Source organism: Caretta caretta, chromosome 1 (assembly GCF_965140235.1).
Source record: "Caretta caretta isolate rCarCar2 chromosome 1, rCarCar1.hap1, whole genome shotgun sequence".
In the NCBI taxonomy this organism is placed as follows: domain Eukaryota; kingdom Metazoa; phylum Chordata; order Testudines; family Cheloniidae; genus Caretta; species Caretta caretta.
This window is the reverse complement of record NC_134206.1, coordinates 287,814,041-287,842,012: the sequence shown is the minus strand read 5'-3', so window position 1 is coordinate 287,842,012 and position 27,972 is coordinate 287,814,041. Positions and strand designations below refer to the sequence as shown.

At 44.7% G+C, this 27,972-nt stretch overlaps 1 protein-coding gene across 6 annotated transcripts in view; it reads left to right on the top strand.

Moving 5' to 3' along the window:
• CNOT2 (CCR4-NOT transcription complex subunit 2) overlaps window positions 1-27,972 on the top strand; it is a 151,681-nt gene that overhangs the window by 84,872 nt on the left and 38,837 nt on the right. For 4 of the 6 annotated variants that reach the window (XM_048835796.2, XM_075124364.1, XM_075124362.1 and 1 more), the window contains 2 exons: window positions 1,105-1,227; window positions 10,170-10,226. In XM_048835796.2, coding sequence (XP_048691753.1) covers window positions 1,117-1,227; window positions 10,170-10,226 — 168 coding nt within the window. In that variant the 5' untranslated portion in view covers window positions 1,105-1,116. The remainder of the gene's footprint in view (window positions 1-1,104; window positions 1,228-10,169; window positions 10,227-27,972) is intronic. The other 2 variants (XM_048835797.2, XM_075124365.1) reach the window with 1 other exon arrangement.

The window sequence follows — 27,972 nt, the reverse complement described above, 5'->3', positions numbered from 1 at the left end:
TGGCATGGGAAGCCAAACCCAGCTCTCTCACAATCAACTCTACCCCACCCCTTGCTGCACTGGCTCTGGCAGCTTCCAGGTATTGCCAGTAAAGTGTGGTGATGGTGATGGTGCTGCTGCTCTGGCAGTGGCTTGAGCTGGAGTTTTTAGAACGTTCAGCGGTTTTGAGACGCTACCAAAATTTTCCAGAGGTCGAAGGAAAGCAAGGGAGAGGAAATAGCAACTAAATATTTTTGACAATTTTGCTAAATCTGAATGGAATCTTATGGGACAAAGAAAAAAGGCATGTTTACAGCCTGAGACGTTGGTGAATATCAAAGACTGACTGCAAGCATGTATGTGTTAATACTTCTCCAAGAAAAGGGTGCAAAAATCCTTTAGAATGGAAAGTGTTAAACAACCTAAATATAAGGGTTCCTACCAGCTCCCCAAATAAGTGTGGCTTTGTAATCTTTTAATTTGTCAAAACTATTCTTGAGTTCCTAGAACCAGAAATCAAAATGACTACTACAGAGTATCAGAAATATCTGAGAATGAGGCACTGAAGTTCACATTTCTAACCAGGACTTTTTTCATTCTATAGAAATTTCCACATTAGCAGGTATAATTTTTTTTATCATTGCATTGAAATGCTTACCTGGTATTCTGAAACTTTGCTGAAAGCAAACAAAAGCTTTATATGCAGAAGTACACTGATTTAAAAGAAGTCTCCCCATGTTCCACAACATAATGTATGCTTTTGCGCCTTTGCTCTGGAGTTCTGTTAATATAAAATTAATGTAATGCTTTTGCTTTTGGGTTTTAAGGGATCTTGAAATATCATAGTAATCCAGTAAGAAGGATGACAGTATTTCCTTATTTATTTAGGTGTCAATCAAAACTTAGCTTTTAGTAGTAGAATATGCGCATGAAATGTTTATGCCATTCTGTAGTACAGAAGTATTTCTCTAGCATAACAGTGCTGCATAATAGCATAAAAATATGTAACAACACAAACTGTATTTTTTTTAAAAAGTGACTGTTAATATACAAATTGCCTTATCCCTTTTGCTTCTTTGGAAAGCTACTGTGTATAGAGTGTAATCATTTTTCTTATCATTTTAGGTGACAAACAGCATGTTTGGTGCTTCAAGAAAGAAGTTTGTAGAGGGGGTCGACAGTGACTACCACGATGAAAACATGTACTACAGCCAGTCTTCAATGTTCCCACATCGGTCGGAAAAAGATGTAAGATGAGCAAACATAATATTTTGCCCTTTAATAATGGATTAATCTCATAACAAGATGGATGAAATTGAAATAAGGACAGAATGTCCTGTACTCAAGGGTATTCCTTTAAGCTGTAGCCTATGTAAATTAGTTGGTGTGTGGGCCTCACAGGTAGTTCAAATGAACTGCTTCAGTGCCCTACTCATAGTTTCTCAGCTAGAGATAAAGGTAGTTTAGTTCCCAAAAAAGTCCTAGATGGATGGACTGGATCTTCTTTTCAAATTCAGCTATTTGAGAAGGATTAGGAGCATGTCCAGCCCTGGCCATTGCACAAGAACATTGCTTTCTTTTTTGTCCCTGATGTTGTGTTTCTGGCCCATTGTTGAAGCATTGCTTATTCTCTAAATAAAAGTGACTCCTTCTTTCACAGGTGCTACCAGACACCTGACTCCTTCATGGCCAAATATGCATAGGACTCACTAGCTTCTGTCTCCCATAAAATCGAGAATTAAATTGAGGATTAGGATGCAAAAAAGATTCCTCAAATCTACTGGGAAAAAATAAACTATATTATTCCTTCCCCCACCTCCACCCCGCAAGGCAGGGGGATTCTAAAAGTTCAGAAGCATGTAGAAGAACAAAGTTCTTCTAGAAAACTCAAAATTGAGGACTTAGTATGATTATGCAAAACATAAAGGTCTATAGTAGTTTGTTAGAACACTTTTCCCATGATTGCCTCCTATTCCAGCAAGGTATATCCTTTTGAGAGGGTAACATTACGAGATGGAATACTCTAGCCCTTTACTGCTTTAAGGAATTGTTTGACTTGACACTTTTGAAGCACTGTCACTATATATTTCCTTTCAACAGTCAGGCTATTTAGAATTTTTTTCAAGTGGTAAACGGAGAGCTTTTTCCCCATTACATTTTAGTAAAGGAAGGGTTCTAGACCATGTTTAAAACGCATACTCTAGATGCAAAACTATATTTTCTGCCTCTAGCTAACTATTTATATAACAGCTGTCACTATAGTGGTGTTCTGGTTTGCCATTTAAGCTAGCTTCAACACTAAGACTTTACCAAGGTGAAAGCAGCAAAACGAAGGGGAGGGCACCTGAAGTCTTGTCTTATAATTGGATGACTTAATGCAAGTGTCTGGGCAACAAACAGCACCACAAGTAGTTCAAGAGATTCTAAGAGTATTTGAGAGCCTTGCCTACACTACAGTGTTTTGTCAACTCCAGTTATGCCGATGCTCTTTCTGTTGGCAGAGAGCATCCACAATTGGTGCTCTAGCATTGATAGTGAGAGCAGTGGACTGTGGTTAACTATTCCACTGTGCTACTTACCACCTTCTGCTGCTAGGAGTTGTGGGAAGGTGGAGTGGATCTCAGGACATCATGGGTGTTCGCTCAGCGTCGAATTGGGCAAATTTTTCTGTCCCATCATTCCATGGGCTTCTGACTGCATTTTGCAGCATCTTTCAATGGCCCCCGTTTACTGTGCGCCCTCCATCTCTGTCTGAAAGGATGGATCTTGCATTGCTCTCTACTGTTGTGGTCACTGTTATGAACAGATAACGGCTGGTCATGCAGTATATCATGAGCATCCAATCTGAACAGGAATCAGAGGTGCCTGACCTGTTGTGTACCATGGAAAGAAGCAACACCAGATTACTTTTGGCATTCACAGAGCAGCTGCACATGGTGCACCATTGCTTTTGGGCTCCGGAACAAAGCACTGAGTGGTGGGATTGCATTGTTATGCAGGTCTGGGATGACGAGCAGTGGCCGCAGAGCTTTCAGATGCGGAAAGCCACCTTACTGGAACTGTGTGCGGAGCTTGCCCTCTCAATGGAGACACTCATGGTGATTGCTGTGTGGAAGCTGTCAACTTCGGACTGCAGCTGGTCAGTCACAAATCAGTTTGGAGTTGGGAAGTCCACTGTTGGGACTGCATTAACACAAGTGTGCAGGGCCATTAGTCACATCCTGCTACGAAAGGACTGTGACTCTTGACAACGTGTGTGAAATAGTGGATGGCTTTGTGGCAATGGGATTCCATAACTGTGGCGGGGCAATAAATGGCAGGCATGTCCCAATTTTGGCCCTGGACCATCTTGTGACGGAGGATATTAATAGAAAGGGGTACTTCTTTATGGTATTGCCGGTGTTTGTGGATTACCGGGGGTGTTTCACTGACATCAACGCGGAGTGGTCCAGGAAGGTGCTTGATGCACGTATCTTCAGGAGCACTGGAGTGTACAGAAAACTGCAAACAGGGACTTTTTTTCCAGACCAGAAGATTCCAGTGGGGGAATGTTGAAATGCCCATAGTGATTCTGAGAGACCCAGCATACCCCTTACTCCCATGACTCATGAAGCCTCACATGGGAAACCTGGACAGCAGCAAGGAGCGCTTCAACAATAGGCTGAGCAGGTGCAGAATGACCATACAACGTGCCTTTGGCAGATTAAACAACATGCTGGCCCTGCCTTTATGGCAGATTAAATTTAAATGAGGAAAATATTCCCATGTCCATAGCAACCTACTGTGTGCTCCATAATATTTGTGAGGCTAAGGGTGAAAAGTTTCCTCTGGAGTGGAGCATGGAGGTTGATTGCCTGGCGACTGATTTTGAGCAGCTAGATACCAGGGCTATTAGAGGGGCACAAAGGGGTGCTATTCGAATCATGGAGGCTTTGAGGCACCATTTTGACAAAGAGCAACAGTAATGTGTCTTTCTATACAGCACTCTGCCATGCTTTGGTAACTTGCCACCTTGCATGGAAATTTTGATGGTTCCTGTAGTCAGCAAATGATCAAATTGCCATTGTATTAATTCCAGCAGCAACCACCATATGTAGGAGACAACGAAAGATTTGGTTATCTTTCAGAGAGTGTTTTTATTAAATACCAATTAATAACACACACACAAGGCTTCGTGGGAAGGGAGATAACAGTGAAAGGCAGCATAGGCTCTTACAGCTGTGTGTTAGTCCAGCTATCATTTTGGAAGCTGTTCGAAGTGGTGGCATGAATGGGGTACTGAGACGTTCTTGGAAGTTGCAAGGAATGTGTGGGAGGAGTTTGGGGAGGGCTTGAAAAGCAGTCCTGTATCGGTTTGTGGGAGGGGAAGAGAAGGGGAGCATGCATGTATTCTGCCTGCAGCGTGATTAGGGACTTCAACATCTCCATTTGCTCCTCCATCACTCTGATCATCTCCACCTGCCCCATTAAAATTCACTCCTGGCTCTCCTTTCTGTCCTGCCTGTTTTATAATTTTCTTTTAAAGTTTCTCTCCACACCCTATGTTCTTGTTTTCTGGCCTCTGGGGGTTGGAGCACCTCTCGAAACATGTCGTCCTTGCTCCTCCTTGGTCACTTCCTTATCTGCTGGTGTGTAGGGAGGTTCCCCTGAAGGCCACATCTGCAGAAGAACAAGGAACAATAAACAGAAGCATGATTTAATGCACTCCTAGCATCGAATCATTGTAGTAAAAGATGTGCATTTTTAAATGAATCAGTTTCTCACTGTCCCTTAGCAAGCACACAGCTCAGCGAATGCCCTAAACATGGTGAGTTCGGCCTGGGGGGGAGGAAAGGGGTGCTCAAGATGGGGCAAAGAGTCTAGGTGGTTTTTTAAGGGTAACACTGCAGGCAACTTGGAACAATATTGTAAACGCTGCCACCATTTTCCACAGACGGGGGCCGTTGAAGCTGATATCTCACTCCTGATGGTAAGCAAGGATGCAAGAGTGCATCTCCTTCATCCGTGCGGCTTCAGACCGGGTCCCTAAGCTGCTCGCCTGTGTACCGCTTTGGTCCCTGCATAAGTGGTTGCTGATTGGCATGGGAAAGTTTCCTACAACAGGGGAAGGAACAAAGCGGCTCTGCCATGGAACCTTCGGCAGAGGATTGGCGAGTATCTGCAGAAAAGTTTTTCCTAGAGATCTGTCTGCAGGATTCCTGTAAAACCTGTGTGTGCATTAACACACTGTTCTGCCGCACTGTTTAGCTGCACAGCAGGGAATGTGAAGCACACACAAACACAGCTAGTCGTTTACATTTCTATTCCTTCACCCACTTCAAGAATATGCAAAGCAAAGGACAACTCTGCCTCATATAACTGAGCAGCATCAACTCAACTGATCAGAGCTCTTCTGTCCTGCATCATGCATGCCAGAGATGGACTGCTGGGACAGGCGAGATCCCTCCGGAGTGGAAAAGAGGTCCTGCTTTGCCTCATCACTGGACGATCCTGCTGTGTGCTTCACATTGTCCTCCAACTCGACCTCCTTGTCCATGACTTCGTCCTTGGGGTTGAGTCCACTGACTCCAGCCCTGCCGAAGTATCCACAGGGCTCTTGGCGGTGGCAGTGGGGTCTCCACTGAGGATGGCATCCAGCTCCTTTATAGAAGTGGCAGGTCTTTGGTGCAGCATCAGGGCGACAGTTTGACTCCCTTGCTTTCTGGTACACCTGCCTCAGCTATTTTTATCTGTGCACAGCACTGCTGCCTGTCCTGTTCATAGCCTTTATCCATCATGCCACGAGAAATCTGACCATAGGTATCGAAGTTCTATAGCTGGAGCGGAGCTGGAACTGCACAGCCTCTTCTCTCCACAGTGCCAGCAGATCCAACAACTCAGGTGTGCTCCAAGCGGAGAGCATTTGCTGTGTGGAGCCGCCCTGGTCAGATGGGAAGATGCGATGTGAAGTGTCCACTCCGAGCAAACAGGAAGTGGAATTTCAAAAATTCCCAGGCCATTAAAGGGGGAAGGGCAGACGTCTGTGTACCTTTGTGCAGGGCAGCGGAGTTCGAACTGCTGACCAGAGTGGTCAGGATGGGCATTGTGGGACACCTCCTGTAGGCCATTTATTGGAACATAACCAAGCGTGATGTCTACACTCACACTTTGTCGATATAACGTTGCTGCAAAAAGCTCTATGCCTTTTGTCAAGATGGTGTTATTTTGTCAGCAAAGCAGGAGAGTTTGTTGATGGAAGGCGCATTGCAGTGTGTACACCTCCTTTGTTGACAAAACTCTGTAGTGTAGAAAAAGGATATATCAGAGTCTACCTAGATTCTCACTAGGAAGTTCAGTTCTAGATAACCAGAGTTGAGATCTTCTGTTGTGGAAGAATTCCATATGTAGTTCAGTGACTCACCTGCCCACCCAGAACCTGGACAGTCTTAATTCACTGTGTCTGTTGACTTCATGTATAGTGCAGTGGTTTCATAGATCAGACTCCACTCCAGTCATCTAATCCTTCTCCTCTTCTTCCATATTGGGTGTTCATGGCTTGGAGTCTGTAGATCTTCACTCATTTCACCTGTCATCAGCGACCCTCCTGTGCTTTTGAGGTGAATGGAACGGCTATGGGTAAAACACCCATAAATGCTGTTGCTATGGATTGCACTGGACAAGAGTCAACATGTGACTCAAGGTAGACTATTGTCTTTGGCAAAGGAATTGAATATACATTTTTATAGCGCATCAAGCATCTTGATCTTCTTTTGAAAACTCAGAATTCTGCTTGAAACAAAAGTGATTCTAATTTGAATTGACAGTGTGACTACTGCATCCAAACGGGTGATAATTCTGAATCCAATTATTTTGTGAGCTTTGGTCAGAAAAGTATCTTATTCTTCTGAGCTCTGTCCTCTTCTGAGGAGAAAAAATATACTGGCTGATGTTCTAATTACATGTTGGCTCACAGACGAGAGTGGATGAAGTTGTCACCTCTAACCCTCAGTGCCTTGCTACTGTAGCTCTCTGCCTGCGACACCCACAAAATCAAGGCATTGTGATGCACTTGAGGTAAACAGTGACACAACTTTTCACTGGTCTGGATTGCATCCCATAACATAACTGTTCAACCGCAAATAATTTCACTTCTCACAGACAAATCTATTTCCGTCAGTTTGCATCTGTAATGACAAAAGAAAGACCATCATGTTTTGTGAATTAGTTTTTGCAGTAAATGCTTTTTCCATGATTTGGTGTTTGGTTTTCTCTCCCAGTCCTTTGACAAAATAGGCTACAGAACAAAGAAAATCAGTGACATCAGCATAATCTTTGGATTAGTTCACTAGATTTGTCTTGTCTGGAAAATCTGAATTCTTCTATAGTTTCCAGGCTTCATCTTCTCAAGGCTTGATGTTTTGTTCTGACCATCAAATTCATTTTTTCAAAAGCGACTCATGAGAAATTGACAGAAGCTTTTCTTGCATGGGGATAGGAGCTTCATTACAGAAGGAAGGCGAGGGGGGAAGGCCACATCTGGCATACATCATCTGATAAGGAAAAATTTCTTGCTGATGTGATAGTAGGAGTCTCAGAGCTTTGAAAATGTTCCCTACCACACACTTTTAGGTTGTTGCAAGCGGCCTTAGAAAGATTTTGAACTGTAAATACCTTTGATTGGAAGCTTTTGCTTGTAATATCTTGAGAGGCAAAATGCGGTTTGAGGTTGTCATCACACCACCTGATCATGTAGAGTTGCTGTCATTTAAAGATAGGAGTTCAGCCCACCATTTTGGATTGCTATATTTTGGATGTTGAAAGAAGTATGCAACAGAAGTCTGCTTTTTCTTCTTTTACTGAGTTTTAATACCCTTCATATGTAGTTGCTTTTATTTTTGTGTTTTGCCATTCTGCTTTGAGATCAAAAGACAGTGTTTGGTTGGGAACAGGATGGTTTGGGGATTGTAGGGTTTTCTTTTTTTTTTTACTATTGGTATTGCAGGGGCACTTACAGACCGCATTCAGATTTGGGGCTCCATATTTGTAATAATGACTATCACTTATAGATGTTTATGCTTTCAAAGCTCTATTATAAATATTTATCATCTTAGTAATTTTTAGTTCCTTATCTTCCATTTGTTAATGTTTTTATTTTGTCGCTACATACAGTACTCTAACACAAGTTATTTTGGTATTTTTAAAGTTTTATCCATTACAAATATTAGGTCTCGGTTGGAGATAGAAACTCTTACTGGCTTTTGTGTAGTACGTCTTTAGGAGACAGTTTTTTTTTTCAGGCTGCTGAATATAGTGTTTAGCCTTAGAGTTTGACAACTCTGCCTTCTGCTGCAACTTGCTGGGATAATGAATAAAACAACAGTGTATTGTTTCCTTGAGAAACTTTTGCTTAAATGCCTTTAGTTAATGTTTGAGAGGCTTTTAGCTAAAAATTTGACAGATTCACTGTTTAACTTCAGATATTACATTTAGGGCTGTGTGTCAAAAGCATGCCCATGGAATCCTCTGATATTACAAGGAACTAGGTACAGTGGGGTTAGGACTGGGTGTTTTAGTAGCATTAATTTAGATGATAAAATAATTATTTAGTAATGGATGACTAGCCTTGATCCATTTGAATAAAGTGGAAAGTTCATCTCTGGCAAAAATCAGATTAGCATGATAGGTTTAATGTTAATAGGAGACGTGTATTTTCAGAAACCTTAAAAATATATTTTAAAATAAAATTGTGTCAAAATCATTTCCCCTGCTTACTATACAAAACTCAGACCTTAAGTGCCATTTCCCTGCAATAGCTGATGATATTGCTAATGCAGAAAGCAGTGGAGATGGAAGCCTGCTGTCCTGTGTGAGAGATCAGAGACACTCTTCATTCACCTCATTATAGGTGAAAAAGCTTTTTATTGACATTTTAAGAGATGAAGAAAAGGAGCATTGCTATCATTTGACAACAGTCTGAGGAAATTTCTTGCTGGACATAAGAACAGCCATACTGGGTCAGACCAGTGGTCCACCTAGCCCAGAGGTTCTCAAACTGAGGGTCGTGAGGTTATTACATGGGGGGTTGCAAGGTGTCAGCCTCCACCCCAAACCCTGCTTTGCCTCCAGCATTTATAATGGTGTTAAACATATTAAAAAGTGTTTTTAATTTATATGGGGGGGGGTCACACTCAGAGGCTTGCTATGTGAAAGGGGTCACCAGTACAAAAGTTTGAGAGCCACTGACCTAGCCCAATATCTTATCTTCCGACAGTGGCCGATGCTGGCGTGCTTCAGAGGGAATGAACAGAACAGGCAATCAAGTGCACTCCCAGTGTCTGGCAAACAGAGGCTAGGGACACTCAGAGCATGGTATTGCATCCCTGTCCATCCTGACTAATAGCCACTGATGGACTTATCTGCCAGGAACTTACCAGGTTCTTTTTAAAATCCTGTTCTAGTTTTGGCCTCATATGGAAGCTGTTCTATACCCATAATCATTTTTGTTGTCCTCTCTTTACCTTTTCCAATCCCAATATATATATTTTTTGAGATGGGATGACCAGATGTGTATACGATATTCAAGACGTGGGCGTACTATGGGTTTATATAGCGGCATTATGATATTTTCTGTCTTGTCTATCACTTTTTCCTAATGGTTCCTAACGTTGTTACCTTTTTTGACTACCGCTGAACATTGAGCAGATGTTATCAGAAAACTATCCACAATGACTCCAAGATCTCTTTCAGTGGTAACAGGTAGTTTAGACCCCATCATTTTGTATGTATAGTTGGGATTATGTTTTCCAATGTGCATTACTTTGCATTTATCAACATTTGAATTTCATCTGCTGTGTTGTTGCCCAGTCACCCAGTTTTGTGAGATCTCTTTGCCGTCTGCTTTGGACTTAACTACCTTGACCAAATATAAACATCCATTGTATAATGTTAAAAACATGTGGCAACATTGTAACAATTTATAATATGTTTATCAAACAGTTGCTACAACTTAAAAAATAATTGCTTTCATAATAAATGTATACTGCATGATGGGAGAGCCAAGTGTTTGGAATTTATACTGTATTACCTATATTTATTACCTATAAGATATCTGCTTTTGACCTATCTAGTTTGGGCATGTAAACATAAACCAGTGTTACTTGGCTAGAGAGGAAAACAGGTATTCATGTTTTGTACTTTATATTGTCCTTCAGTTTGCAGAGAGGGAGGAAGTAAAATGCATCTCTGAGTCACATTTTAAGAAATTACAGGTAATTTTTTTTTTTAAACAAACTGGAATGTATATAGTAAAGGAAATGGAGAAAAATCAGTTTCTCATGGTATAATTATAACTATCAGCAAACTACTGATTTAAGAATTTTTATTTAACATAGGTTATAAGTAGGCTTGGAAGGATTAGATTTTTATCTGTAAAGGTCTTTCACTGTAAACACACAAACCAATGAAAAAATCTTTTCATCTGTAAGAATAGAAATATACAGATCAGCAAATTAAGAAAAATGCTGCTTGAGAACTTCAGAGTTCTATTTAAGGATATTTACTATGTATATTCTGACATGTGATGATGGCAATTTGTGTTTTCAGTGGTTTTAAAACTTTAACTTTTTGAATTGCATATATCTACGGTCATTAAATAATTGTCTAACTCCCCTCCTCATAATTTCCCAGAATTGTGAAAATTTAAATGGATAAAAATAGAAGAAAAAAGTTTAACCCATAGTTCTGCACAACTGTGAACATCTATTTGATAAAAATCTAAAAAAGGTTAATAGAAACATCAGTATATCTGTTGAAATCATAGAAAGATAAAAATTGAATTCTGCCAAGCCTAATTACAAGAGAGTTAAGCCATTATGCAAGTCTTTCAATATACCGCAAAATTGTTTCTATTCTTTACTATAAAGCTATGTCTAACACACCTATTTTTAAACCAACAGTATAAGATAATTGGTGAATGCAAATGAGTACTAAAATTTCAAGTGGTTCTTTGGACCAGACTCCATTGCATGCATGCAATCATGCTCCTCTTCCATGCTTCTGTATTATAAATGGCTCTTTGAGTATATAGTGAATGTAATGCATTGTGTTAGTAATGTATTTACGTGTTTAATGTTCATTCTTTCACCTTCATTATTCATCTATTAATAAACTGCAGCCAGTCTCTTAATCTGATTAAAATGTCTGTTTTATCAGTTTAGTCTTAATCACTCATGGCGTCTTCCATAATACCTAATTACAAATTTTCTAGTAATCTCTTGTCTGATTAATAATTCATATTGTATACCTTAGTATTGTATATATGAGTTTTAAAGCGATGCTAAACTTTAAAAAAAAAAAACAACAAACTTGTTAATGATATCACTTACACCTTAAATTATTAAAACTGAAGGAATTATAAAAATCAGTTTGTTTTTCACTATTTAGGCAGTTTATTTCTTACATTTCCTCAAGTTAAATAATGAAGTTGATAGTTATTTTCACTTCAAATTCTCAGTGCTTATAAATATTTTGACTATTGCAAATACTTCACTATAAATGTTTATTTTAAACTCTTAATTGGAACTTTAATAACTTAGAGAAATGGTTTTATTGGTCTTACATTTTGTAAATGCTTGTTATAAAACCTAATTTTGGGGGAGATTTTGCGGTGGTCTATTTTAAGTTACATTAATATAAAAGGAGAATTATTAATAAAATGAAAGATAAACCAGAATAATATGATAGATCTAGTTTATTTGTTGGCTTGACTTCTAATTTTGTTAAATGGTCAACATAGTGTTGTCTCCCTTTAAAACTGTGATTCATCTACTTAGGTCATTCAAATGGTACCTGTTGTGCTGGATAAATAACGGAAACAAAGTAACACAGATACAGAATGATTGTCCTGTGTTTGGTGTACATATCTGACTCAGATGATAATTATCAACCTTTCTCATATGTTTAGTTATCCATTGGTCTGGATATTATTTGTGGATTTAAATTTGCTCATTCTACAAGATTTGAGGCAGTTTAGGCTCTTTTTTCCTACTTCTTCCTCTGAGTTTAGGTTCACTGTACTGGACTGAGGCAGCACTTCATTGACCACAGCTTACACTGGGCAAGTCTACACTACAGCGCTACATCTGGTGAAGATGCGCTATGCCAATGGGAGACCGCTCTCCCGTCGGCATAATTACTCCACCTGGGGGAGAAGCATAAGCTGCGTTGGTGGGAGTGTCTCTCGCCGACATAGCACCAGTGTGGACCACACAAAACTTTTGTGGCTTAGGGGTGTGAAAAAGCACCTTCTTCCCGCCCCCCCCCAGCAACGCAAGTTAGATCAATTTAACCGGTAGCGTAGACCTGCCCACTCCTTCCATCTAGGAAAACAGCTTCAGCTTTGCTACGGGAGCTTTAGAGCATGATTATTTCACAAACTTCTGAGGAACTTCAAATGAATGTGCATGCAACTTTTTCAGGGCTGATATTATCAAGCCTAGATAAACTGCATTGCAATAACCAATCTGAAGATAACGAAGGCATATATAATAGAAACCAGTTCAGTTACCCAGTCAGTTGTTTCTTGTTAGAATGTGTTTGTTGCAGTTCCTTCTTATATCTAAGTCAAGAATCTGAGAGGAGTGTTGTTGGACCTCACAACTGTTTTGGAGTGATAAGAGTTTTGTGTGATAAGACTTGCATTGTGGCCACTTAAGATTTGCAACTCCTTACCCAAGCAGCACAAGAGTGACTTTCTCACCTCAGTTGTTGCAGTCTTTGGTCCTGTTGCCTTTTATTTTAAATTTTGCAAACAATAAAATTAAAATATGTGAATTAGGTCAACTGTGTATTTTTGTCAATTCCTATAAGAGAAAAGTAGCCTTGTATTTGATATTTTCCCTAGGAATTGGCTCTTCCATCAGGTCAATCACCCACTTTTCCAATCACCCACAGTATGCAGACCAGTGAACGCCTATGTATATGAGAGAAAATTAGTTTATTTGTACTCTTTTTTTTATTTTCTCTGAATTATTCCAAGGCATTCCACAAAGTAATCCATGACAGTAATCAGGTTGGCTATACTATTGTCTGTTCTTTGCTGCTGTTTTAAAAATTATTATTTATTATTAAACATAGTGTCTGGAACAATAGCTTCCTGATTGGGGTCTCAAGCTGTTACTATAATACGGATGATAATCCTTCAGCCTAAGGTTAAATATTGCTGTAAAATGCAAATGAGTTTAACAACAAAATCAAATACATTAGATATCCAATGTACCCTTCATGGTAAACTAATAAATCACGCCTCATGTGCCTTTCCAGCTCACCTGAAATTTAGGTAAAATACGGAGTATTAAGCCTCTTGTATTTCCTAATAGTACATACTTAGGATGCCATATTAAACAATCTTTAATTTAATCCTACTGTTTTAAAAAAAATTGCTATACTCTCCTGACTGTCAATATATAGTGGCGGTCATTAAATTTTAACATTTGCAAGTGGTTACCACCCAATTTTCCTTATACTTAACTCACACATTGCCATTAAAAAGCCAACATCTAAAACAGGTGCCTACACAACAACAAAATGGTAATCAGTGTAGGTACATAAACAGTTCAAAATTAAATCACTTTAGACAAGTAAAGAATGTATTAGCTGGGACTGAGACTTGAAGTCCACATTAGAAATACAGTGCTTGATTCTTTATTGTGCTGTGGCACCATTATGCCTGTTCAGTAGTGCAAAGGGGCTTTAAATGAATTGGCTCTGATCACCAGTGTGTTCCTCCAGTACTGTATATAAATACCTGAGTGGTGTAGAGATCTACGCCACTCATTACCACATCCCCTAGCATAAGAAGTAGGGATGATGGAAAGGTGGTGTGGTGTGGTTAGACCATCTCTGTGCTCCAGCTGCTGTTAGCTACTGGAACCAGTCCTTCATGGCTGCAAGTAGATAGGGCTACTTTAATTTACATATGGGGCCCAGGCAAGGCCTTGGCTGGCCTAAGAATAAAAGAGTCACAAATATGACTTAATACCATCTTCACTCATCTTCCTGGCCACACGCTCGTTGTCCCATTTCTACTTCATGCATAGCTTGGTCAAACATGCCACACTATCAGAGTTCTTTCTACCATGCAGGTGTACCAAGATACCATCTGTTTCTCTCACTAGCAAAAGCCATCACTTCAGAATTTCTAATTAAATTTACTGTTTACATCCTTGTCAGAGAGTCAGTAAGAAAGAAACTTGTCCAACATAACAAGTATTTGCACACACAAAACTCTTCCTCTTCTAAAGCATCACTGATACATAATCTAGGCAAATTTTCTCCTTGGGTATCCAGGATACTGAAGTCCTTTCAGTCTCTCTATTTTAGGAGGCCAGAGTTTCAATACTAGCAGGATCATGTGAGTTAATCCAGTGCTACTTGCAGTGAATTTAAATAATACCCTAGGGCATGGCTACACTTGCCGATGTAGAGCGCTTTGAGTTAAACCAGCCTTCGGAGAGCGCAATAGAGAAAGCGCTGCAGTCTGTCCACACTGACAGCTTCAAGCGCACTGGTGTGGCCACATTTGCAGCGCTTGCAGCGGCATTGGGAGTGGTGCATTATGCGCAGCTGTCCCAGCATTCAAGTGGCTGCAGTGTGCTTTTCAAGTGGGGTGGGGTGTGACAGGGAGTGTGTTGTGTGTATGTGGGGGGAGAGAGTAGGTTTTTGGGGGGCTGAGAGCATGTCAGCATGCTGTCTTGTAAGTTCATACAGCAGCAGACCCCCTTCCCGCCCGTGCCCCTCTCTCTCTCTCTCACAGCATTCCACACTAATGGTTGCTTTGTCTCAGAGCAGATAAGGAGCCGGCTGTCAGAAACGGAGCTTTCAAAGGGCATTTCCGCATTCCTGCAGCGATTCCAAACAATGACAAGAGTGGCCACTTGACTTAAGGAGATTATGGGACATTTTCCGGAGGCTGGTCAGAGAGCAATAAAGCAACACCTCGTTCGCACTGGCACTGCGGCACTCCAGCGAGGGCACAGCAAACGTTATTCCACTCGCCAAAGTGGAGTACCAGCAGTGCTGTAACCGCGGAGTCAGAGTGCTCTATGTGCCTTGCCAGTGTGGACGGGTAGTGAGCTAGTGTGCCCGGGGCTCCTTTATTGGCTGTAACTCTCAAGTGTAGCCAAGCCCATAGTCACTCTGATATCTTTTTGAGATTCTCTCCATATATGAGGGGTAGCCGTGTTAGTCTGTTTCAACAAAAACGAGGAATCCGGTGGCACCTTAAAGACTAACAGATTCATTTGGGCCTGAGCTTTCATGGGTAGAAGACCCACTTCTTCAAATGCATGACCGTGAAAATTACAGATACAGGCATAAATACATATACACTGGCACATGAAGAGAATGGAGTTACCTTACAAGTGGAGAACCAGTGCTGATAAGGCCAATTCAGTCAGGGTGGATGTGGTCCACTCCCAATAATTTGATGAGGAGGTGGCGGTACCAAGAGAGAGAAAATTGCTTTTGTCCTGAGCCACCTCCTCCCAGTCCCTCCTCAAGCCCAAATTAATGGTGTTAAGTTTGCAAATGAATTGTAGCTCTGCATTTTCTCTTCGAAGTCTGTTTTTGAAGGTTTTGTTGTTGTTGTTGAAGGATGGCTACTTTTAAATCTGTTATTGAATGTCCACGGAGATCGAAGTGTTCTCCTACTGGCTTTTTTATGTTACCATTCCTGATGTCTGATTTGCATCCATTTATTCTTTTACGTAGAGACTGTCTGGTTTGGCCAATGTACATGGCAGAGAGCCATTGCTGGCACAGGATGGCATATATCACATTAGTAGATGTGCAGGTGAATGAGCCCCTGATGGTGTGGCTGATGTGGTTGGGTCCTCTGATGGTGTTGCTAGAGTAGATGTGGGGACAGAGTAGGCAAAGGGATTTGTTACAGGGATTGGTTCCTTGGTTCGTGTTTCTGTTGTGTGGTGTGTAGTTGCTGGTGAGTATTTGCTTCAGGTTTGGGGGCTGTCTGTAAGCGAGGACTGTCCTGCCTACCAAGGTCTGTGAGAGTTAGGGATCGTTTTCCAGGATAGGTTGTAGATCGTTGATGATGTGCTGCAGAGGTTTTAGCTGGTGGCAGTACATGATGCCCAGTGGTGTCCAGATGGAATTCTTCAAGAGTCTCCTTCCCATGGGTCCATATGATGAAAATGTCATCAATGTAGCGCAAGTAGAAGAGCAGTGCTAGGGGTTTTTTACCCCCGAAAGCTTATGCCCAAATAAATGTTAGTCTTTAAGGTGCCACTGGACTCTTCGTTTTTCTTCATATATACCCTTTCAAAATCACAAAGAGAATATGTATTGTTTGTATGCTATGTTGGACTTCAAACTTTGTTGAAATCACAGTAATAGTAGATTGAAACAATTTTTTTCTGTATTAGCAACTCTGAATTGTTGTTTCCAAGGTAAGGTGACCAGATCACAACAGTAAAATATCGGGACATATTGGGGTGCCGTAGGGCCCGCCCACAGTCCGCTCCCACTCTGCCTCAGGTCCCGCCCCCTCCCCCCTCAGCACTGCCACCGCACCCCTCCTCATGCCCTGGCCTGCCGCTGGCTTGCTGCATCTCTCATCAGTCCCCCACCCACCGCTCGCCGCCTCCTCACTCACTCCCCTGCCAGAAACCTCCATGCCCACCCCAAAAACCTCTCTGCGCCGCTGGCTCGTGGCTCGCCTCTTTCCCCGCCTGCTGCTCACCTCTTCACTCACTCACTCACACACTCACACACACACCCCGTCCGCCGCTGGCTCGCCACTCACCTCTTCACCCCTCCCCCCTGCTGCTGGCTCGCCGCTTGCTGCCCCTCTCGGCTCACCACTCCACCCTCACCTGCCCGCTGCTCACTTGCCTCCTCGCCCACTGCTCACTTGCCTCCTCACCCTCGCCCGCCCCCTGGCTGCTCACTTCCCCTCCCCTGCCTGCCAGCTCGCCTCTTCACCCTGCCCACCTGCTGGCCAGCCGCTGGCTCGTCCCACCCCGCTGCTCGCCTCTTTCCCTCCCTTGCCCCCCCCTCCCCCGGCCTGCTGCTGGCTCACCCTCGCCTGCCAGCCGTTGGCCTCTTCACCCTCTCCCGCCTCGCCTGCCGGCCGCTCACTCCTCAGTCCCACTGGCTCGCCTCTTCACCCAGCCGGCCAGCCTGCTCACCTCTTCCCCCCCCCCCCCCCCGCCCACCTCTCTGCCCCTACTCGCCTACTCACCCTTCCTGCTCACCTCCTTACCTGATTATCGGGACAACTGGCGTGCCAATCGTACATTGGTCGGGGCAAAGGACTAAATATCGGGACATCTGGTCACCCTATTCCAAGGCATCCTTATTACCAGAAAATTCTCTTACTATTTTTCTCTCAGTGAATTATGAATGGTTTAAGTAATAAATGATTTGCCCTCCATATTGAATCCAGATCAAATGGTACCTGACTCAGAGATCAGCTAGAAGCAGATGAGTTCTCAGTTACCACAAGGAAAACAAAAAGAGAAGGAAATAATAAAAGCTAGGATAGTGTACACTCTCCATCCAGTTTACTTACTTTCCAAATAAGAAAATGATATGACACAAAAACAGCTAATTTATCTTGGATGGGGTCATTGAGGCTTGTTTGTTGCATGTACCTTAACAGAGATGAGTAGTTTTCAACCAAGTATTTAGTAGTAGTAATCTTATATTCCATTGTTTTGGGTAATGAAGGCTTGGGGGAAGGCCTTTGAGTAATGAAGGCAAAGGAATCCTTCATGTTCAAGAACTTAAACTACTTCTTTGAGAGATTGCTCATGTGCATTCCAATAGGTGTGCATGCAGCGCATGCACTATCGTTGGAAGGTTTTTCCCCAGCGGTACCCGTTGGGTCAGCTATGGAATGACACCTTCGTGGCAGTGTATATAGGTCCCTGCCGACCCGCCGCCTTCTCTGTTCCTTCTTACTGCAAGTGACAGCATTTGGCAGCATGTGACCTCCAGAAGAAGAAAGGGGAGCATCCATGTACCAGCAACGCAGATACAAGTAAGTAACCGTTTTCATGTTCTCTCCACAGGTACTAGTGCGGAGGGTGGACTAGATGATACATCTGAGGGAAGGGAACAAGATTGGAAGGCATGAGATGCACTGTCCTAGGGTTGGGCGTTCCACGACCACCACTCCTAAGAGAAGGAGGCAGGTGGTGGTGGTCGGGGACTCTCTCCTCAGGGGGGCTGAGTCATCTATCTGCCACCTTGACCGAGAAAACCGAGAAGTCTACTGCTTGCCAGGAGCTAGGATTCACGATGTGACTGAGAGACTGCCGAGACTCATCAAGCCCCCTGATCGCTACCCCTTCCTGCTTCTCCAGGTGGGCACCAATGATACTGCCAAGAATGACCTTGAGCAGATCACTGCAGACTACGTGGCTCTGGGAAGAAGGATAAAGGAGTTTGAGGCGCATGTGGTCTTCTCATCCATCCTCCCCGTGGAAGGAAAAGGCCTGGGTAGAGACCGTCGAATCGTGAAGGTCAACGAATGGCTACGCAGGTGGTGTCGGAGAGAAGGCTTTGGATTCTTTGACCATGGGATGGTGCTCCAAGAAGGAGGAGTGCTAGCCAGAGACGGGTTCCATCTAACGAAGAGAGGGAAGAGCATCTTCGCAAGCAGGCTGGCTAACCTAGTGAGGAGGGCTTTAAACTAGGTTCACCGGGGGAAGGAGACCAAAGCCCTGAGGTAAGTGGGGAAGTGGGATACTGGGAGGAAGCACGAGCAGGAGCGGGCAAGAGGGCAGGGCTCCTGCCTCATACTGAGAGAGAGGGACGATCAGTGAGTTATTTCAAGTGCCTACACATAAATGCAAGAAGCCTGGGAAACAAGCAGGGAGAACTGGAAGTCCTGGCACAGTCAAGGAATTATGACGTCATTGGAATAACAGAGACTTGGTGGGATAACTCACATGACTGGAGTACTGTCATGGATGGATATAAACTGTTCAGGAAGGACAGGCAGGGCAGAAAAGGTGGTGGAGTAGCACTGTATGTAAGGGAGCAGTATGACTGCTCAGAGCTCAAGTATGAAACTGCAGAAAAACCTGAGTGTCTCTGGATTAAGTTTAGAAGTGTGAGCAACAAGGGTGATGTCATGGTGGGAGTCTGCTATAGATGGGGATGAGGAAGGGGATGAGGTGGACGAGGCTTTCTTCTGGCAATTCACAGAAGTTACTAGATCGCAGGCTCTGATTCTCATGGGAGACTTGAATCACCCTGATATCTGCTGGGAGAGCAATACAGTGGTGCACAGACAATCCAGGAAGTTTTTGGAAAGTGTAGGGGACAATTTCCTGGTGCAAGTGCTGGAGGAACCAACTAGGGGCAGAGCTCTTCTTGACCTGCTGCTCAGAAACAGGGAAGAATTAGTAGGGGAAGCTAATGTGGATGGGAACCTGGGAGACAATGACCATGAGATGGTCGAGTCCAGGATCCTGACACAGGGAAGAAAGGAGAGCAGCAGAATACAGACCCTGGACTTCAGAAAAGCAGACTTTGACTCCCTCAGGGAACTGATGGGCAGGATCTCCTGGGAGAATAATATGAGGGGGAAAGGAGTTCAGGAGAGCTGGCTGTATTTTAAAGAATCCTTATTGAGGTTACAGGGACAAACCATCCCGATGTGTAGAAAGAATAGTAAATATGGCAGGCGACCAGTTTGACTTAACAGTGAAATCCTTGCTGATCTTGAACACAAAAAAGAAGCTTACCAGAAGTGGAAGATTGGACAAATGACCAGGGAAGAGTATAAAAATATTGCTCGGGCATGCAGGAGTGAAATTAGGAAGGCCAAATCACACCTAGAGTTGCAGCTAGCAAGAGATGTTAAGAGTAACAAGAAGGGTTTCTTCAGGTATGTTAGCAACAAGAAGAAAGTCAAGGAAAGTGTGGGCCCCTTAATGAATGAGGGAGGCAACCTAGTGAGAGAGGATGTGGAAAAAGCTAATGTACTCAATGCTTTTTTTGCCTCTGTCTTCACGAACAAGGTCAGCTCCCAGACTACTGCACTGGGCAGCACAGCATGGGGAGGAGGTGACCAGCCCTCTGTGGAGAAAGAAGTGGTTCGGGACTCTTTAGAAAAGCTGGGTGAGCACAAGTCCATGGGGCCGGATGCGCTGCATCCGAGAGTGCTAAAGGAGTAGGCGGATGTGATTGCAGAGCCATTGGCCATTAACTTTGAAAACTCATGGCCATCAGGGCAAGTCCCGGATGACTGGAAAAAGGCAAATGTAGTGCCCATCTTTAAAAAAGGGAAGGAGGAGGATCCTGGGAACTACAGGCCAGTCAGCCTCACCTCAGTCCCCGGAAAAATCATGGAGCAGGTCCTCAAGGAATCAATTCTAAAGCACTTAGAGGAGAGGAAAGTGATCAAGAACAGTCAGCATGGATTCACCAAGGGCAAGTCATGCCTGACTAATCTAATTGCCTTCTATGATGAGATAACTGGCTCTCTGGATGAGGGGAAAGTGGTGGATGTGTTGTTCCTTGACTTTAGCAAAGCTTTTGACACGGTCTCCCACAGTATTCTTGCCAGCAAGTTAAAGAAGTATGGGCTGGATGAATGGACTATAAGGTGGATAGAAAGTTGGCTAGATTGTCGGGCTCAACGAGTAGTGATCAATGGCTCCATGTCTAGTTGGCAGCCGGTATCAAGTGGAGTGCCCCAAGGGTCGGTCCTGGGGCCGGTTTTGTTCAATATCTTCATAAATGATCTGGAGGATGGTGTGGATTGCACCCTCAGCAAGATTGCAGATGACACTAAGCTGGGAGGAGAGGTTGATACCCTGGAGGGTAGGGATAGGATACAGAGGGCCCTAGACAAATTGGAGGATTGCGCCAAAAGAAATCTGATGAGTTTCAACAAGGACAAGTGCAGAGTCCTGCACTTAGGATGGAAGAATCCAATGCACCGCTACAGACAAGGGACCGAATGGCTCGGCAGCAGTTCTGCAGAAAAGGACCTAGAGGTTACAGTGGACGAGAAGCTGGATATGAGTCAACAGTGTGCCCTTGTTGCCAAAAGGCCAATATATGTATAAGTAGGGGCATTGCCAGCAGATTGAGGGATGTGATCGTTCCCCTCTATTCGACATTGGTGAGACCTCGTCTGGAGTACTGTGTCCGGTTTTGGGCCCCACACTACAAGAAGGATGTGGAAAAATTGGAAAGAGTCCAGCAGAGGGCAACAAAAATGATTAGGGGACTAGAACACATGACTTATGAGGAGAGGCTGAGGGAACTAGGATTGTTTAGTCTACAGAAGAGAAGAATGAGGGGGGCTTTGATAGCTGCTTTCAACTACCTGAAAGGGGGTTCCAGAGAGGATGGATCTAGACTGTTCAGTGGTAGCTGATGACAGAACAAGGAGTAATGGTCTCAAGTTGCAGTGGGGGAGGTTTAGGTTGGCTATTAGGAAAAACTTTTTCACTAGGAGGGTGGTGAAACACTGGAATGGGTTACCTAGAGAGGTGGTGGAATCTCCTTCCTTAGATATTTTTAAGGTCAGGCTTGACAAAGCCCTGGCTAGGATGATTTAGTTGGGAATTTGGTCCTGCTTTGAGCAGAGTGTTGGACTAGATGACCTCCTGAGGTCCCTTCCCACCATGATATTCTATGATTCTATGATGGTCGTTGGAGCAGCTCAGTCTCTTGAATTCGCAAGTGCCCACCTAATGGTTCCCTTTTCTTAATTGTAAATAGTTATTAGTTTGTAGTTAGTTGAGCTTACTCTGGGGGGCTTTCCCCCCGCCTTAGTTTCCCCAGGCACAGGGGCGTGCCTCAGTCGCAGGGGTTTAAGGCATGCGAGGTGTGTGCAAAACCTATGCCCACAGGCGATCTGCACGTTGCTTATCTCAAGTACGTAGGAGAGGGCCATCAGACAGATAAGTGCCTAATTTGCAAGAGCTTTAGACCCAGGACTAAGAGCAAGACTATCATTTGAAGCTCCTCCTGAGGGAGTCAGCCCTCCGCTCCCAGCTGGCACTGGCATCATCGGTGCGCAGTGCCCTGGCCTCGGTGCGGGATGTCCTGGCACCGAGAGAGGACTCCTCCAAGGAGCACCAGCGCCACTCCCCGACTCGTAAGGACACTGCTACCAGGTGGCACCGCTCACAGTTCCCAGTGCTGCATAAGAAAAAGAAGGCGGACAGGGGTCGTTCCCCCATCAAGAAGCCATGAGGGGATTCCAGCGGGGTGCGTCCTCTGGTGGGACACCCACGGTCTGGACCTCAAGACCCGTCACTGTTGACTCCAACGGGAGGCCCGTTGAGTCTGGTGCTGGTGGACTCCCCAGCTCGGGAGGATTTGGGAGGTCAAGCTCTACCTCCCTCCACACTGAATACCTATGAGGCAGCGCGGGACCTCATTGCCATGACGGCGCAGTCCCCAGCCCCGCAGGTGTGAGCTCCAGCACTGCAAGTCCAGGCGCTGTCAGCGGCACCGAAGAGGGCACCGGCTGCAGTGTCTATTCCAGTGCCACATATGGCTCCGGCACCCTTTGTGACGCCGATGGCGGCACCACCCCTGGTTCATCATCACGGCAAGCCCACAATGTTATGGCGCCACTCACCATCACCCTGGTACCGCTCCCCGGCACCGTCGGGCTCCGCCCCCCGTGGTCAGGCACAGACTACTCGTCTGAGTCAGACGCTGAGGCTTCTGTGTCTCGACGCAGCCAGTACCGCTCCCGGCACTGCAGACCAGTTGACTCATTGGCACTGGCGGTCGCCTGGCCAGCCCAGTACAATGGCCCTTTTGGACTCCTTGGGTCTACCATCAGGGTCAAGGCTCCAGGCTTCCACACCCCGTGCCCCCTCTCAGCAACATCGCTGGCTCGCCACACCCCCAGGGCTCCTGAGGACCCTGCATGAGACAGGGACTCTGGGCTCTCATACTCAGGCGCAGCACCCGAACCCGTGCCATCAGTCACAGGGAGGCTCCGAGGTACCTGACCCAGCCTCCAGAGAGCCAGAAGGGCAGAAAGACCCTGTCCCACAGGTCTCCTCACCAGGAGGACACCAGAACCTTCTTAGTAGGGTGGCCCTAAACCTCAGTCTCCAGGCAGAGGTGGTCACGGATGAGTTGGACCCGATGGCTGACATCCTTGCCCCAGAGGGTCCATCTATGGTGGCCTTGCCCCAATAAGAACGATCCAGAGCATCACTAAGGTGCTCTGGCAGACTCCAGCCTCAATACCACCCATCACTAAAGGGGTGGAAAGACACTATTCTGTGCCTCAGAAAGCGTACAAACACCTTTTCACCGACCCCCAACTGCGGACTTTGGTGGTTGATGTGGCAAATCATAAGGAGCGGCAAGGGCAGCTAGGTCCCGTGCCTCAATCATGGAATACTAAGAAGCTGGACCTTTTTAGGCCAAAAGGTCTACTACTCGACCGGGGGGCTCCAGCTTTGAGTGATCAACCAGCAAGCGGTACTTAGCCGCTGTGCTTTCAATTAGTGGAGCTCGTTGGTGAAGTTCCAGGAGTTACTATAGGCTGACTTGCGCAATGGGTTTAGTGCACTCCTTGAGGAGGGCAGGGTGGCCTCGAGAACCTCCCTCCAGGCCGCATTAGACACGGCAGACTGTGCAGCTTGGACTATGGTCACTGCCACTACAATGAGGCACAGTGTGTGGCTGCAGGTGTCGGGGGTACCACCTGAGGGCCAGAACACAATTCAGGACCTCCGCTTTGACTGTGCAGGCCTGTTTGCCCAAAATACAGACTCTCGCCTGCACAGCCTTAAGGCCTCGCGGGCGACTTTTAAGTGTTTGGGGATCCCCACCACTGCACCCCAAAGAAAGCCTTTTAAGCCTCAGCCCCCGTCCCGTTTCTACTCTGGGCCTCCCAGACGAGACTCATCCAAGAGATGGGGCAGAAATAATAAGAGGTGCCTACCACAGTTACCCTCCCCCCTCGCATTCTCGAGTTTCCCCATTGGTGGCTGCAGCCACAAGTGGTCTGTGTGGGAGTACCCTTTGCCAAACCCCAACCTATGCTATTCCTAGTCACAGAAGCCTCTGCGCTTGGTTGGGAAGCGCATCTGGGCAATATCAGAACCCAAGGCCTGTGGTCCCACACAGAACTATCACTGCGTATCAATGTAAGGGAGCTGAGGGCGGTTCATCTGGCATGCCAAGCATTCCAGGCCTGCCTTCAGGGCGCCTGAGTGTCGGTACTGACGGACAACACTGCAGCAATGTTCTATATAAACAAACAGGGTGGTGCTTCCTCCACTCCCCTTGCCGAGAAGCCCTTGAGCTGTGGGACTTTTGCATCACCCCCTCGATACACCCAGAGGCGTTGCACCTTGGTGTGCACAACAAGCTAGCCGATCGCCTCAGCCGCTCATTTCGCAGTCACAACTGGTTCCTCAGGCCGGACATCGCGCACTCGATTTTCCAGAGGTGGCGCTTTCCCCACATATACCTGTTTGCAATGCAGAGCAACAGGAAGTGCCAGCAGTTCTGCTCTTTCCTGAACCACAGCCCAGGCTCCATCACAGACGCCTTTCATGGACAAGTCACCTGCTATATGCGTTCTCCCCCCCCGGCCCCGTACACAAAGTCCTCCTCAAGACTTGCCAGGACAGGGCTTTCTTGATCCTTATAGTGCCAGCATGGCCCCGCCAGCACTGGTTCACCATGTAGTTGAACCTCTCTGTGGACAGACCAGTAGCCCTTCCTGCGTGCCCGACCCTCATCACACAGGACCACGGCCATCTACAACACCCCAACCTGGAGTCCCTCCACCTCATGCGTGGAAACTCTATGGCTGAACCCTCTTGAGCTTCAGTGTTCGGACCCAGTGAGGGAGGTCCTGCTGGGAATTAGGAAACCCTCCACTTTTGCCTCAAACCTGGCAAAGTGGAAGCACTTTTCCATTTGGTCTCTGCAGAGGGGCACCAAACCATAGCTAATCCCAATTCCCCTTGTTTTGGACTACCTGTAATACATCAAGCAGCAAGGGTTGGCAATATCATCTCTCAGGGTACACCTGGCTGCCATTTTGGTCATCCACCTGGGGGCAGCAGGTAGGTCAGTCTTCAGCAATCCCATGGTGGACCAGTTTCTCAAGGGCTTGGACAGACTTTATCCCCAGGTACAATGGCCCGTTCCCCAGTGGGACCTCAACCTGGTCCTTTCCGCACTCATGGGGCCCCCTTTCGAGCCCATGGCAGCCTGCTCTGTGTCCTACCTTTCCTGGAAGGTGCCCTTTCTTGTGGCCATAACCTTGGCCAGAAGGGTATCCGAGCTCAGAGTGCTGACTTCTGAGCCCTCCTATATGGTCTTTTATAAAGACCAGGTGCAGCTACGCCCTCACCCTGCGTTTCTGCCGAAAATAGTCTCCCAGTTTCATGTGAACTAAGATATATTTTTACCTATGTTCTTCCCTAAGCCTCATGCCAGTAACAGAGTGTACATATTCCATTCCCTGGACGTTAGGCGTGCTCTAGCATTCTACATTGAGCGTACAAAGTCATTTCGTAAGTCACCACAGCTCTTTATTGCAATCGCAGAAAGGATGAGGGGGCTCCCGATCTTGTCCCAGCACATTTCATCATGGATCAAGTCCTGTATCAGGACGTGCTACAACCTGGCTAAAATTCCAACCCCTCCACTTACAGCACACTCCATGACAGTACAGGCGTCATCCGTGGCATTCCTGGCGCAGGTCCCTAACCAGGACATACGCAAGGCAGCAACGTGGTCTTCCATCCACACCTTCACGTAACACTACACCATTACCAAACAGGCAAGCCTTTGGCAGGGCAGCCCTGCAGTCAGCAACCAGGTGAACTTGGACCCCTCCCCCAGGGAAACTGCTTGGAAGTCACCTATTGGAATGCACATGAGCAATCACTCGAAGAAAAAATGGTTACCTACCTCTCGTAACTGTTGTTCTTTGAGATGTGTTGCTTATGTCCATTCCAAGTCCCACCCGTCTCCCCTCTGTCGGAGTATTCTGGCAAGAAGGAACTGAGCAGGCAGTCGGTCGGCAGGGGCCTGTATTCACCACCATGAAGGCACCACTCCAGGGGTCTCCACAGCCAACCTGATGGGAATCACTAGGGGAAAAAACCTTCCAACAATCATGCACGCAGCACGCGCACACCTGTTGGAATGGACATGAGCAACACATCATGAAGAACAACAGTTACGAGTGGTAAGTAACCATTTTTTCTGCGAGGCATTCATCCATTTAGCTATGACCTGAGGATGTGTTCATTAAATTGAGACCATGCAGACCATAAGGACCTATGAACAACTTTTCTGAGTTTCCTGTAGACATGTTCGATTAAATTTGCCATTGTGGGAAGAAATAAAAATGCCTTATTTGCCTTTTAGGCCATAAATACCAAATATCCTACTTCAGTGTGTGTAATGTGGCCCCTCTAATTTTTTCACCACAAGAAAAAGTGTGTTGAGATAACCTTGTCATTCAGATAGACACATCTTAGGGATGCTTTGGGGCGCTCTCCTTAGTGATGTTTTGAGAACCACAAAATTTAAAATTTAAATTCAACCCATCCATTTTCAATAACCAGAGTTCCAAAAGGATTTTCCCTTCCCTTATTAGCAGTTTCTTATACAATAGAGCCCAAGTTCAGCAGCATACTTCAGCATGTGCCAAAAATTTAATTGACTTAACAGGGACTGTTCACATGTTTAAACTTAAGTGTGTGCTTACATACCTTGCTGAATGAGGGCCCTGATCTCCAACTTAATGCCTCTAAGTTGAATTGACCTTTATTTCTAGAATTCAGGAAGGAATCCTTTTTAATATTATCCATCATTTTCTTATTAAATCTTCTGTAACTTACATGAAGCAAATCAGAAGACATAATTATGAATAAACTAGTCCTTCTAAGAAGCCAGTGTATGTTAAGTGCCAGGACTGAGCGGAATATTTCAATGTTGATCTGAAAGATGAAAAGATGGCAAAAGATAAGACAAGATTTTAGGCATCTGTTAATGGGAATGTCAGATAGAAATATTTCTCATTGTAAATATCTCAAATATCTCTCATTCCCCCTAATGGCATGGGAATCAATTATACCAGCATCACAGAGTAAACCAGAGCACCTTCATAGCCTTTAAGTGTTTCTGTCTACATAAGTGTATAGTACCACTATATAAAATACCAAAACTGTAGTATGTACTACTTTCTTGAGACATTTATCCAAGAAATACCACCTCTGTTCAGTCTGAAACAGGCTTATGGAAAACCATTTGAATTCTCTCTTCCCCACCCCCCCCTTTTTGGGAGTGGGGTGGGGTAAGTGTTGCAAGATCAATTTAGTCAGATATCTTCTGGGAGAGCTTGGTATCTCATGTTCTCAGTAAGAATGTCATATCTACTCATAGTTCAGCTAGACTTCCCCAACTGAGTACATTGCTATTGAATCAATGGCCATTTTTATAGTCTTTACACCTTTGTTCTCAGGCCAAGACAATTTGAATTATCTTTTCAAATAACAGTTCATGACACAGTAAATTGTGATTATTTTTGTAATTCCTCAGAACAAAAACATTGTCTTCCAAGATTTATTCTTTAAGCCATGCTGTTAGTTATGGTTCCATTATCCTCTACTATAATTTTTTTCTCTTAATCTTTGTTCCAATATTTTACTGGCTATAGAAATGTCCAGTGCTAATTGTCCAGTACCTCTCAAGTTCTCTGATTTTTCAAAACATAATTGTAAGTGCTACAAGTAGTTTGATAGCTAATTACTTAATTGTTATGTATATCAGTTATCAGCTATTAATGTTCATATTTTCTTAATATTCAGTCATCTGCTCTTAACCAACAGATTTTCTGGAATTTCCCTTTCAGCTTAATTGTTCGACTCCTCTTCCCCATGAATATTTCTAAATGCTATCTTGAGTCCACTTAATCTTCTGGGCTAGCTCTAATTCATACTATTTTTCTGTTGCCTCTTCTAGACATCA